We start from the raw sequence: 11,588 nt of genomic DNA, 5'->3' as shown, positions 1-11,588 counted from the left end.
AACTATCTGCGGTCATTACTCGGCCATCTAAGGTCCACATCTTCAAGGTATGACCTATTGTCTGTGTGCTGTGTGCTCAATGAAGTTATAGGTGAATCGTGACTTGAAAAAGGTGGCAAATACTGTAAGGATATATGGGGTGTCATGGCCTCAATATCCTTGCGCATTCTCAATGTTGACCACATTTTAGCAGCTCACAGGTGCTTAATAATGGTGACTAGTGTTCTCCCAGTGTGATGCCCTTCTCTATAGGCCCAAGCTTGGGTGTATTTACCCCATTAGTGGAACTCATCTGCGGCCACTTCTTTGTTTTCCGCAAGATTTGATTAATCTGTTCTAATGTACTGGCAATCTATCCTTAACCCCTGCTGCTGTTCTAGAAGTTTCAGGTTTCTCTCAAGATGTGTGTGAAGACCCAGGGGTGGGTATAGGATGCCTCTTTTTTTAGTTAATCAATTAGCCCTGATGGAATCTTTAAATGCCTTACATATTGCACCCATCAAACTGACTTAACCTTCATTGCATTAAAAGAACTCTGCAATTTTGAGTTGCAGCTCATCAGCGAACAATTATCCAGTAAAGTGGCAGGAGAAAGGTTCCAATTTGACCCTCTCAGATGCTTTCCAGGAAGCATCAGGCACAGCAGCAGAGGTCAGAGAGGATGCACGCTAAATGGTCAACAAGCTGTACACATGTATTCACATCTCATTGTGATAGCCAATAGTATAACCTCAACCACTGCCATGCGCCCGGAGTAGTATGTGCCCTTTCTAGTCAGGGGGTGGCAAACCCTCCAAAATTCCACCAAGTCTTGATCATGTATCATGGCCTGCCTCTGGCTCGGGGCAGTGCCTCAATAACTAGGAGGTGAGTTGGATCTACTGATGCTTTATTGTATGACGTATTTAAAGTCTCCTTCCCAGATAAAAGACTGTGAGTCAGTTGGAATGACTTTCACACATAAGAAATCAAACAATTAAGGATCAAAAACATTCAGCTCTGTTCACTATAGTTACTTTCAATGTGCTCATCTTCCTTTAGGCTATACCATAATGACCATGGTTGTCCTAAAGTGGTCCTATGGGGCAAAAGAGAATAATGCACAACATCCTCAAAAGGAGGTCATGATGAAAGCAATCTACAGCCTATTTTCAGCAAAAGAGTGATTTGTGCATGGAGCAAAATGGTGCAAAAGTATGAGGCTAACTCATGACACATCATATGAAACATAGGTAATCTCTTGAATTGAATAAAGGTGATAATATTACCCCAGTGCCATCCTCCCCACCCCCAACCACAACCACAAGCATTTTAGAACTGGTTACTAGCTAAGGATTTTGGGAGTGAAATCCAATGGGTAATGTCATCCATAATGTTGCTCAGTGTAGTACCACAATCTGCACACAACTCCACTACGCTGTAAGGGTGCACCCAGATGTTGAGGTATTTAACCTCATCTATGTACCAGTACAGAGGAACATTCAGAGAAAACTGTGTTACTTCGGATATTCACTAGGATAACTATCCCCCACACTGATACCCTAATTTTCAGGTAAAGGGATCCAAAGAGGTGCTATCCTAAAACACATTCCAATAATTTCAAGGGTACCCCACAAAATATATCCATTGAGACAGAAAGAAGTCTCTCAATGAATGTCAACTAATCAGAGGTGCATTGTCCCGTCTACTTGTGAACTAGCTGCCCATGCACTGAGTTATGGAGGAAGACGCCATAACCGTTGGACTGTTGAGTACAGATACTTGGGAAATCACACAGTATCAATTTTAAACATACTGACATTGAGGATGTATAAGTGTCAGAGGATTGGACTGTAGAATTGGTAATAGAGGAGGCTCACTTAGAGCATCGCTGAAAACTATGGTGGAAGACATTGTACCATTGAGATCAATATGGGTTGGACAGAAGAGTCAAGGTTCTAGAAGAAATGATCGACCTCCCACTGCTCAGGCTGAGGTCTGGTATTTTCCTCAAATATTCTTTAACCTGCTGGGGTAATTGCAAAATGTGTTGTTTTGCCTGAGAACTTATCCAAAGATAAGGGGGGGACGTATAGCATGACATACTGGATGCTTGCCTGCTGGAGTTTCTGCATCACCAGAATGAAATTACACCAATCTTCCTGCATCACAAAGGTAAAGTCTAGAAACAGTGACTATTGTCAAAAATTCAGGTTATGTTTTTCCGGAGCTAAGCGGAGAGCAGTGTTTCAGTCCTTGAAGATCAGAAGGAAGTGAATGGTGGACCTGACTGGTACACTAAGTGCCAACTTGCTGAGTAGGGATATGGGCGCCCTTTCCATTACTAGTATCCAAGAGAAGGATTCTGATATCATCACCAACATCCTTTCCAAATAGTATTCCCGCATGTCAGTGTTAATGCCTTCAGGGATTTCAAAGATACAGATATTTTAGCACTGAAGGCGTGCCTCTAAGTCTTCTATTTTTTCAGCAATAACTATGAGTACTTTCTCCATATTGGGGAAGTATTCACTTTTTGCTGCCAGATTGTCTTCCGCACTGAAGATGCGCTGTTTTGCATCCTGTAGCTTCCATCATATTTCTCCGAGGAAGGCCCTTGCATTTTGGAATCCATGGTTGCTGACCCTGGTCCCTTCAGAGTGTTAAACTGTAGCTTAGATTACTTGCCATCTGAATTCATCATCTTTGGATGTTGATCTATGTGGATCACCTATAGGTCATCCCTCCCCAAGGTGTCTGACAGGATGCCAAGGGAGCGGGGAAAGGTAGCACCGAAAATCATAGATCCGCTATTAGACAGATCCTTAGCTTCGCAGCATATCCAGACAAAAAGATAGAATCCCAACAATGATGCAATATGCTCAAAAGGTGGGAGGCACAAGCAGACCTCTTCCTCCTGGAGGGTTAAAGAATGGAACATAAATTCAGGTAATCATCTATTTGCCTTAATTTTTGTTTTTTTGTTGTATACAGGCAGACTGGTTTGCTTATCTGTGGGTGCACAGTGAAGGACCCAGCTGTTCAGGCCTCAGCATGGCCAAACTGGATCATCAGTCTGGTTAACATCCATGTCCAAACTGTAGAACACTCTACCCACCCATTTGAAGAATTCTTCTGAACTTGAACTGCTCCCATTTAGGAAGGCCCCTAAGACCTGTCTTTTCACTCTGTAGCTCCTGTCTATAAGGGGTTTAGGTCTCTTGTGATTTTTTTCTATCCTCTCTGAAATCATCCTATTATCAGGTTCACTTTAAAAGGTTTTGTGCATTCACCTCCTGGTTTAATTTTGAGGTATACGGGTACTGGCACATTCTTTGGTTGTATTCAAACCCGACATTCCTTTAAGTGGTCCAGAGATTTGTTCTTTTAATGGATCAGGAGTCAAGTAAATTTCCATAAAGGTCCATCCTGGCAATAATGCACTTATAAACTAAAATGCAGAGATTTCCGTCTCTATCTTGTGTGATGAGTCCGGCTGTCACAACAGGAGGGCAACGGGGGCTCTTCTGATCATGGTGGCTTTCCAGAATTAAGGAGGGGTTTCAGATATGGGAGGAAAACTGGAGTCAGCCCTTTGGCTGGATCTAAAATTTACATTCATATCAGCAGATTCCAGCCATAGCGGGTTACTTAACTGTTAGTTTTGTTCATAGTCTTTAACACTTTCTCATTGTGGCTGGCTGCTGATAAATACTATGTAAAAGTACTCATGAGATATTCGTTGATATCTGTTCCATCATTAAACTGTCAATACATGTCAATATGGCCTTTTCTTAACACAGAATGTGCCTAAGGAAAAGATTTGCAAAGGGATTTCTGTAGAATGGTTTGACTACTAAATATTAAAAAACAAATATTGACCTACACACATATCAAGACTAAAATATTGTTGACATTATAGGAATATTTGCAATAAAAAACATATTGATAAAACAGTCATATTAAATTTACCAAAAATCTACCACAATATTGTAATCTTGAGTTTTAAAATTTACAAAAATATCTGAAACCAAAATATACTTAACTAACATTATATATAAACTTTAAAAAGTTTCAATAAGTATATAAAATGTATTTATTAGAGTTCATGTTACCTTAATATATCATTCTTTAAAAATGTGTAGCTACTATTGCAAAATAATCAAACCATCTAACTTTATAAAATTACATATACTAATCATCATACTAATATGAAACTCCTTTTTGTAAAAATGTATTTATCTAAAAATTAAATAAAAATATATGTTCCTAGAGGTTTATATGATAATATTAAAATATATAAAACATTTTTAATAATATATGACAAGGTCACATGAGTTTAAATAATTTTCCACTAGATTACTAAATTTACATCCAACCATAACCTGAAGTAGCAAAACTGAAATATTAAAAACAAATCTTACGAACACTTGACAAAACAATAATAACTAATTTTAAAACTAAAAAAAAGAAAAATCACAAAATGCTCCAACTCTAATGTAGCCAACATTTGGGAAAATGCATAGAATATGTGGGGGCAGGAGAGGGTTATTATTACAATTCAAAACTAAGGAACACTGAGAAAAGTATTGGGCTTCAGTTTCCAACTTCAACGTACACAAAAGTAGGGAAAATGCTGGATTTGGTGAGGGTAAGATTTATCATTCCACTCCAACCTGAACAATAGAAGGGATTGCTTTCTGATTTACAATCGCCATTCTAATTTAAATAGGGAAAGTGTATTTGAAGGGGCACATTTAGGGCCTAATTTTGCGTTAGGTAGTCCGATGGTCTGCCAAACCCAAAGTGGTAGTGTAGCTACCCTTGGCCATGGAGTGGTGGTCTCCAACAGCAATATGCTGGTGGTGCTGCTACAACACTGGCAAAGGATATTCTGAGTTTCTAGATCCATCAAGAAACTAAGGGTCCCTACAAGCCCAGGGTATGTGGGTTCATGCAAGGGGGCACATGTTGTGACCCACTGTTTGTATGCACCCCTGTTCCTGCATGCCATGGACTGCACTAGTCCACAGCATGCAGGAACATGCTTTGGAGGTCCCATGGTGATGCCTTGCTAAGGCTCACATATGAGTTTTAGCACAGCAATGCTATGGGTCCGTAAAAGCATCGCCCATCAGACCAGGACCTTGCAGGAAGTAGCTGGACAAGTTTGGCGGTGTGGGAGCGGAACACTGGCGTGGGGGCCTGTAGGCCCTTAATTTTACTACTACAAGCATATCACAATTGGGGACATTTTTGGACTAAGGATGCATCACATTTACTATTATCACTCAGAATTTAACAAAATTGACAAATGTGATGGAGTTCGTAGTGGTCAGTTTTACTTTTCCCTCTTCACAGTGTGCAACAGTATGGAAAGTTGTGGATTCATGTGAGGTCCAATTTACTATTCATACTCAACTTAAGCAAGGTACAGAAAGTGTTTTAGTGGGACCAATCTAGTATTCATATTCTAAGCATTTTGGAGGGGTCAGGTTTATGATTGCTCATACTTCCTCACTGAAACATGGATGAACGCCTCCTCAGCCCCCGTCATCGCCATCGCCATCCCGGATGGATACAAGATCATCAGGAGGGACAGCATCAACCAGACCGGAGGAGGCATCACCATCATCCACAAGAACACCATCCGCATCACGACCAACGCCGACGACACCCTCGCCACCGCCGAACACCTCCACTTCCAGATTCACACTGACCCAAAGACGACCCTCAGAGGCACCCTCATCTACCGACCCCCGGGACCACGCACGCAATTCAGTGAAGACATCACAGACTTCATCAGCCCACACACCCTCCCCTCCGCCGACTACATCCTCCTAGGGGACCTCAACTTCCACCTGGAGAACATCAAGGACCGCAACTCTTGCCACCCTACTGGACCACCTTGCCAACCTCGGACTCAAGCAACTGGTCAACACCCCCACCCACTATGCCGGCCACACGCTTGATCCCGTCTTCTCATCCAGCAAGCACATCAGCTTCAGCCACTCCACCGAACTCCACTGGACCGACCACAGCTGCGTCTACTTCAGATTCAGAAAAACCACAACCCACCACCACCCGCAACAGGTTCCTCACAGAAGCTGGAGCAAGATCACCGCCAACCAGCTCACCACCTCCCTCAGCCAGAACCCACCCGCCAGCACATCAGACGTAAACGAAGCAGCCCGTAACTTCACGCGGTGGCTGACCGCCTGCGCCGATGACCTCGCACCATTGAAGAACCCTCCCAGCAGACCCAGAAGCAAGAAAGCCCCCTGGTTCACCGACGAACTCAAAGACTCCAAGAAGACCTACCACACCCTTGAAAAAGCCTGGCTCCACGACCGGACCACTGACAACATGACCGCCCTCAAACACGCCACGCGCAAGCACCACCAGCTCATCGGCACCACCAAGAAGAAATCACTGAAGGAGCGACTGGAAAACAACGCCCGTGACAGCAAGGAACTCTTCAGCATCGTCAAGGAGTTCTACAACCCCAGCACCGGCAACAACGACATCACCCCTTCACAAGATCTCTGCGACTCCCTCGCCTTGTTCTTCCACCGCAAGATTGCCGACATCCACAACAGTTTCGGCGCACCTTCCACGTACCCAAACACCGAACCAACAAACCCCACCGCCACCCTCTGCACCTGGACCACGGTGACCACCGAAGACACAGCCCGCACGATGAACACCATCCACTCCGGCTCTCCAACCGACCCCTGCCCCCACCAGGTCTTCAACAAGGCCGACTCCACCATCGCACCCCAACTCCGGGACATCATCAACACCTCCTTCAACACCGCCACCTTCCCGGAGAGCTGGAACCATGCCGAGCTCAGCGCCCTACTGAAGAAACCAACAGCGGACCCCACCGACCTCAAAAATTTCTGACCCATCTCGCTCCTCCCTTTTCCCGCCAAAGTCATCGAGAAGATCGTCAACAAACAGCTTGCCGCCTTCCTCGAGACGAACGGATCCCTCGACCCCTCGCAGTCCGGTTTCAGAGTCAACCACAGCACTGAGATCGCCAATCGCAGCCACCGACGACATTACAGCCCTGCTCGACAACGGGGAAACAGCTGCACTCCTCCTCCTGGACCTCTCCGCAGCATTCGACAATGTCTGCCACCGCACCCTAGTCCAACGCCTCGACAACACCGGCATCCAAGAGAAGGCACTGAAGTGGATCATCTCATTACTCGCCGGAAGAACACAGAGAGTCCGCCTCCCCCCGTTTCGATCCAAGGCCACCGAAGTCATCTGTGGAGTCCCGCACGGATCATCACTCAGCCCCACCCTTTTCAACATCTACATGAGACCTCTAGCTGCCATCGCACGCCAACACAACCTCAACATCATCTCCTACGCCAACGACACCCAGCTGATCCTCTCCCTCACCAGAGACCCCGACACCGCCAGAACCAGCCTACATGAAGGGATGAAAGACGTCGCCGAGTGGATGAAGAACAGTCGCCTGAAACTGAACTCAGACAAGACGGAAGTCCTCATCCTGGGACCATCACCCTCCTCCTGGAACGACTCCTGGTGGCCCCCAGGTATGGGCCCCGCCCCCAAGCCAACAGACCACACACGCAACCTGTGCTTCATCCTGGACTCCTCCCTCTCGATGACCAGACAAGTCAACGCCGTATCCTCATCATGCTTTCACACCCTTCGCATGCTTCGCAAGATCTTCCGATGGATCCCGACCGAAACCAGGAAGACGGTCACCCAGGCCCTCGTCACCAGCCACCTGGACTACAGAAACACCCTCTACGCCGGAACCACAGCCAAGCTACAGAAAAGACTCCAACGCATCCAGAACGCCTCCGCCTGACTCATTCTGGACAACCCCCGACGCAGACACATCTCCGGCCACCTGAGGGACCTGCACTGGCTCCCCATTGACAAGAGGATCACGTTCAGGCTCCTCACCCAGGCACACAAGTCTCTCCACGACCTTGGCCCCAAGTACCTCAACGACCGCCTGACCTTCTACACACCCACCCGCCAGCTACGGTCTACCAGCCTCGCCCTCGCAACCGTACCACGCATCCGAAGAGACACCGCTGGAGGCAGATCCTTTTTTTACCTGGCGGCCAAGACATGGAATTCCCTCTCCATCCACCTCCGACTGACCCAGGACCACCTCGCCTTCAGGAGACAACTCAAGACCTGGCTGTTCGAGCAGTAGCGGACCCCTTCCCCCAAGCGCCTTGAGACCCTTCCGGGTGAGTAGCACGCTATACAAATGCTGTGATTGATTGATTGATTGATACTAAGGGGGCCATTAGGACGGGTGATCAGGACCGCCCTCCATAAGGGCGGGGGTCCCGTGGCCAGCATTAGGATGCTCCCGCCACAGTGGCGCGTGCATCCTGCATTCCTAACGTTGTGGCGGGTGGTGCACTCAGCACCGCCCACCACAATGGCAGGAAGGCATGCTGTGCAATTCCATGCACAGCATGGCAGGCACCGCGTGGTGCCTGCCATGCTGTTCATGGAACTGCTAGGGGCTACCATACCCCCATCGCAAGGCGACCGAGCTGGAAAATCGGCGGACAGTCTTTCCATCTGCCGTGGACCCCCGGTCATACTAATATGGCGGTGGGTAATTCTAGATTGGATGGTGGGCGGATCGCCCCCGCTAGGCCGCCACCAGCCTGGCCGCCATCCTAATGGGGGCCTAAGTTCAGATTTACTATTCTGACTCCAATGTAAGTAACAGTATGGAACACATTGCACTTCAGAGGGGTCAGATCTACTACTCCACTCTAAAATAAATAGCATACTGGGAAAAAAAATGGATATAAGATATGCCTTAAAAGTCAAAGTATTATAAATAAAACAATAAAACATTACAATTAAAATTAACATTAATCAAAAACTAATATTTAAAATTAACAACAAATGGAATATAAATAAAAAATGTACTAAACACCTATTTTTATAACATAGGTGAATATAATGAATGTATATAATATTAATAAAATTTGAAGCAAAACTAATGATTAGAAATCCTAACATTACCCTTCTTTTAAACAATTAAGAAAAAATTCTGAAAATGTATAAAATTATATTATTTATTATAGGGAATAATACATGCAAATATTTTCAATATAAAATGTATAAAATGAAAAACAACCACAGATCTTGCAAATACAAGATATTAAATATCGTCACAATTACTTTCAAAATTAATTTAAAATACTACGCAGTCAAACCCCATAAAACACAGCACTCAAAAAACATTAAACTTACAAATACTTATAACTTCATCTGACTATATTAAAAATATAAACTGAATCAACACACTAAAATAAAATTGAACAAATAAGTCTAAACATAAAAATGGTATTAACAACGACAATGTTAAGGTTAATTATATGACAAATATTAGAACAAAAAGTAATATACTATACATCAATACTTTATAATGGCTTAGATATTTGGTACCATCCGTATACTGCCATCGATATTAAGGACTCACAACTTGTAGAATGGATGCCTTAGAACAGAACATAGAAGTGGCAACATTGTCTCTACATATGATAAATTCTGTAGATGATGTCAAGCAGCATAAATCATGTTCCCTTCACAACTAGGAGATCATTTATAGTCTAGACTCCCATCCTGCAGCTTCAGAGAGCTATACCCCAGAACCCCAAAACCCCATAATCCTTCACACTCATTGGTTATGAAAACATCCTCCATGCGGCTCATTCTAAACCCCGGCTCCTCTTTTTACCATTACATTAAAAAATGAATGTGCTTAGAGAGGCTTTTGGGGTCTTCCATCTTTTCTAACCCCTTTCCCACTTTCAACACCAGCATATTTGAAAATATTTTTTTACTGTAATGGATATCCTTGCTGTGACAATAGCTGACCACATTATTTGCACCCAGCATCTAAGTGTCAACATGTTTTAAAGGTCATTCATTTATGTCACAATGCTTTAAAGGATGTGTTTTAACCCCTGTGTGTCCCAACGAGAATTATATGACACCCTTCTCCTAATAATATTTGTCAAAAACTGATAGTGACTACTGCAAAAAAGTTTTACTGCTGTTTTGTGTGTTTGTTCCCATATTCTCTGTGGGATGCTGTATTACTCTAATTCTTTAAATGCAATCTTTACAGCACACACTAACTACTTGTGAATTATTTTATGCTGGATAATTCTCCATAAAACTTTCTTCAAAGCCATCTTCACGTCCTTGTTTCTCATGCTGTAGATTATGGGGTTCATCATTGGGGGGGTCACTGTGTAAAAGACAGACACCATTTTTTCCAGACCACCAGAGTCTTTAGACACTGGTTTCATGTACATGAAGATGGCAGTGCCATAGAAGATGGTGACAACAATCACATGAGAGGCACAGGTGGAGAAGGCTTTATATCTGCCCTCAGAGGATTGAATTCCCACAATGGTGAAAATTATGCGGATGTAAGACATAAAGGTGAATATGCATGGTATCAACAACACAAAGATCCCAACAGAGAAGATCACCATCTTAGCGATAAAAGCATCAGCACATGCCATCTTTATGAAAGTTGTGGCTTCACAAAAGAAATGGTCAATAACATTGTTACCACAGAGAGGCAACTGCAGTGTGAAAACTGTATCTAGGAGTGCCACTAGGCATCCACTTGCCCAGCAGGAGGCTGCTAATATAACACATGCTGATTTGTTAATAATAGTTGTGTAACGCAAGGGAAATAAGATGGCTACATATCTATCATATGCCATAACCGCTAGAAGTACACATTCTGTACCGCCCAAGAAAAGGTAAGTGTACATTTGAGCTGCACATCCAGAGAAACTCATTCTTCTTGAGGCAATGAGTTGGTTCAACAAATTAGGGACAACTGTCAGTGAGTAGCAGATGTCAATAAAGGAGAGATTACCCAGGAAGAAGTACATAGGAGTATGAAGGCGTGGCTCACAAACACAGACAGTGATCAGGAAAATGTTTCCAATGACAGTGATCATGTACATCATTAAGAATAACACAAAGAGAATGATCTTCACATTGTGGTTCTCAGATAGTCCCAGTAGCAGGAAGCCTGTCACTGAACTCCCATTCCACTTCTCCATTAGGCCACCACTCTTTGTCTGTTGACATAAAGAAAATAAAAAGTGATCACCTTTATGATGAATAAGGATCACAAATCAGCTGCTGCAGAAAATGGCCCTGCTTTACTTGCAGATTATTTATATGTGCTTCTCTTTTGTAATTATAAATATAATTTCCTCACCCCCTTCCTTCAGGAACAATTTAATAAAGTAAATGTGTTAAAGGGCATTAAAAATTGTTAGACGATCTCAGTGAGAGTGCTGCAAAGAAGTCACTCTAGCAGTGAACATGAAATACAAGGACATATTCCTTATTTCAGAGGATAGATAATTCCAGATCTGGGGGCTACAGGAGGAAAAGCTCTGTCATTCTTTGGTGAAAGCTTGTAATTGGAGACCAAGAGCTCCAACTGTTCCTAACACCAAATATGGCAATTCAGAGACTGTAAAAAATGGTGTTTACAAAGAAAGAATAATATCAATTTAGAATGCTGACTTCTACCTCGAATGGATGTG

General features: G+C 43.8%; 1 protein-coding gene across 1 annotated transcript; it reads right to left on the bottom strand.

The window, feature by feature from the left end:
• Positions 1-10,145: 10,145 nt before the first annotated feature.
• On the bottom strand, positions 10,146-11,093 carry LOC147709753 (olfactory receptor 2D3-like). Its single transcript, XM_086926098.1, has one exon. The coding sequence runs from the start codon at positions 11,091-11,093 to the stop codon at positions 10,146-10,148; it is 948 nt and encodes a 315-aa protein (XP_086782224.1).
• Between the last annotated feature and the right edge of the window lie 495 nt (positions 11,094-11,588).

Source organism: Lissotriton vulgaris, chromosome 6 (assembly GCF_964263255.1).
Source record: "Lissotriton vulgaris chromosome 6, aLisVul1.2, whole genome shotgun sequence".
NCBI lineage: Eukaryota > Metazoa > Chordata > Amphibia > Caudata > Salamandridae > Lissotriton > Lissotriton vulgaris.
The sequence above is the reverse complement of the archived record's forward strand: the minus strand, read 5'-3'. Positions and strand labels throughout refer to the sequence as shown.

Bases quoted from the DNA above. Each gene is read 5' to 3' on its own strand.
- LOC147709753 (XM_086926098.1), bottom strand. From the start codon at position 11,093: ATGGAGAAGTGGAATGGGAGTTCAGTGACAGGCTTCCTGCTACTGGGA.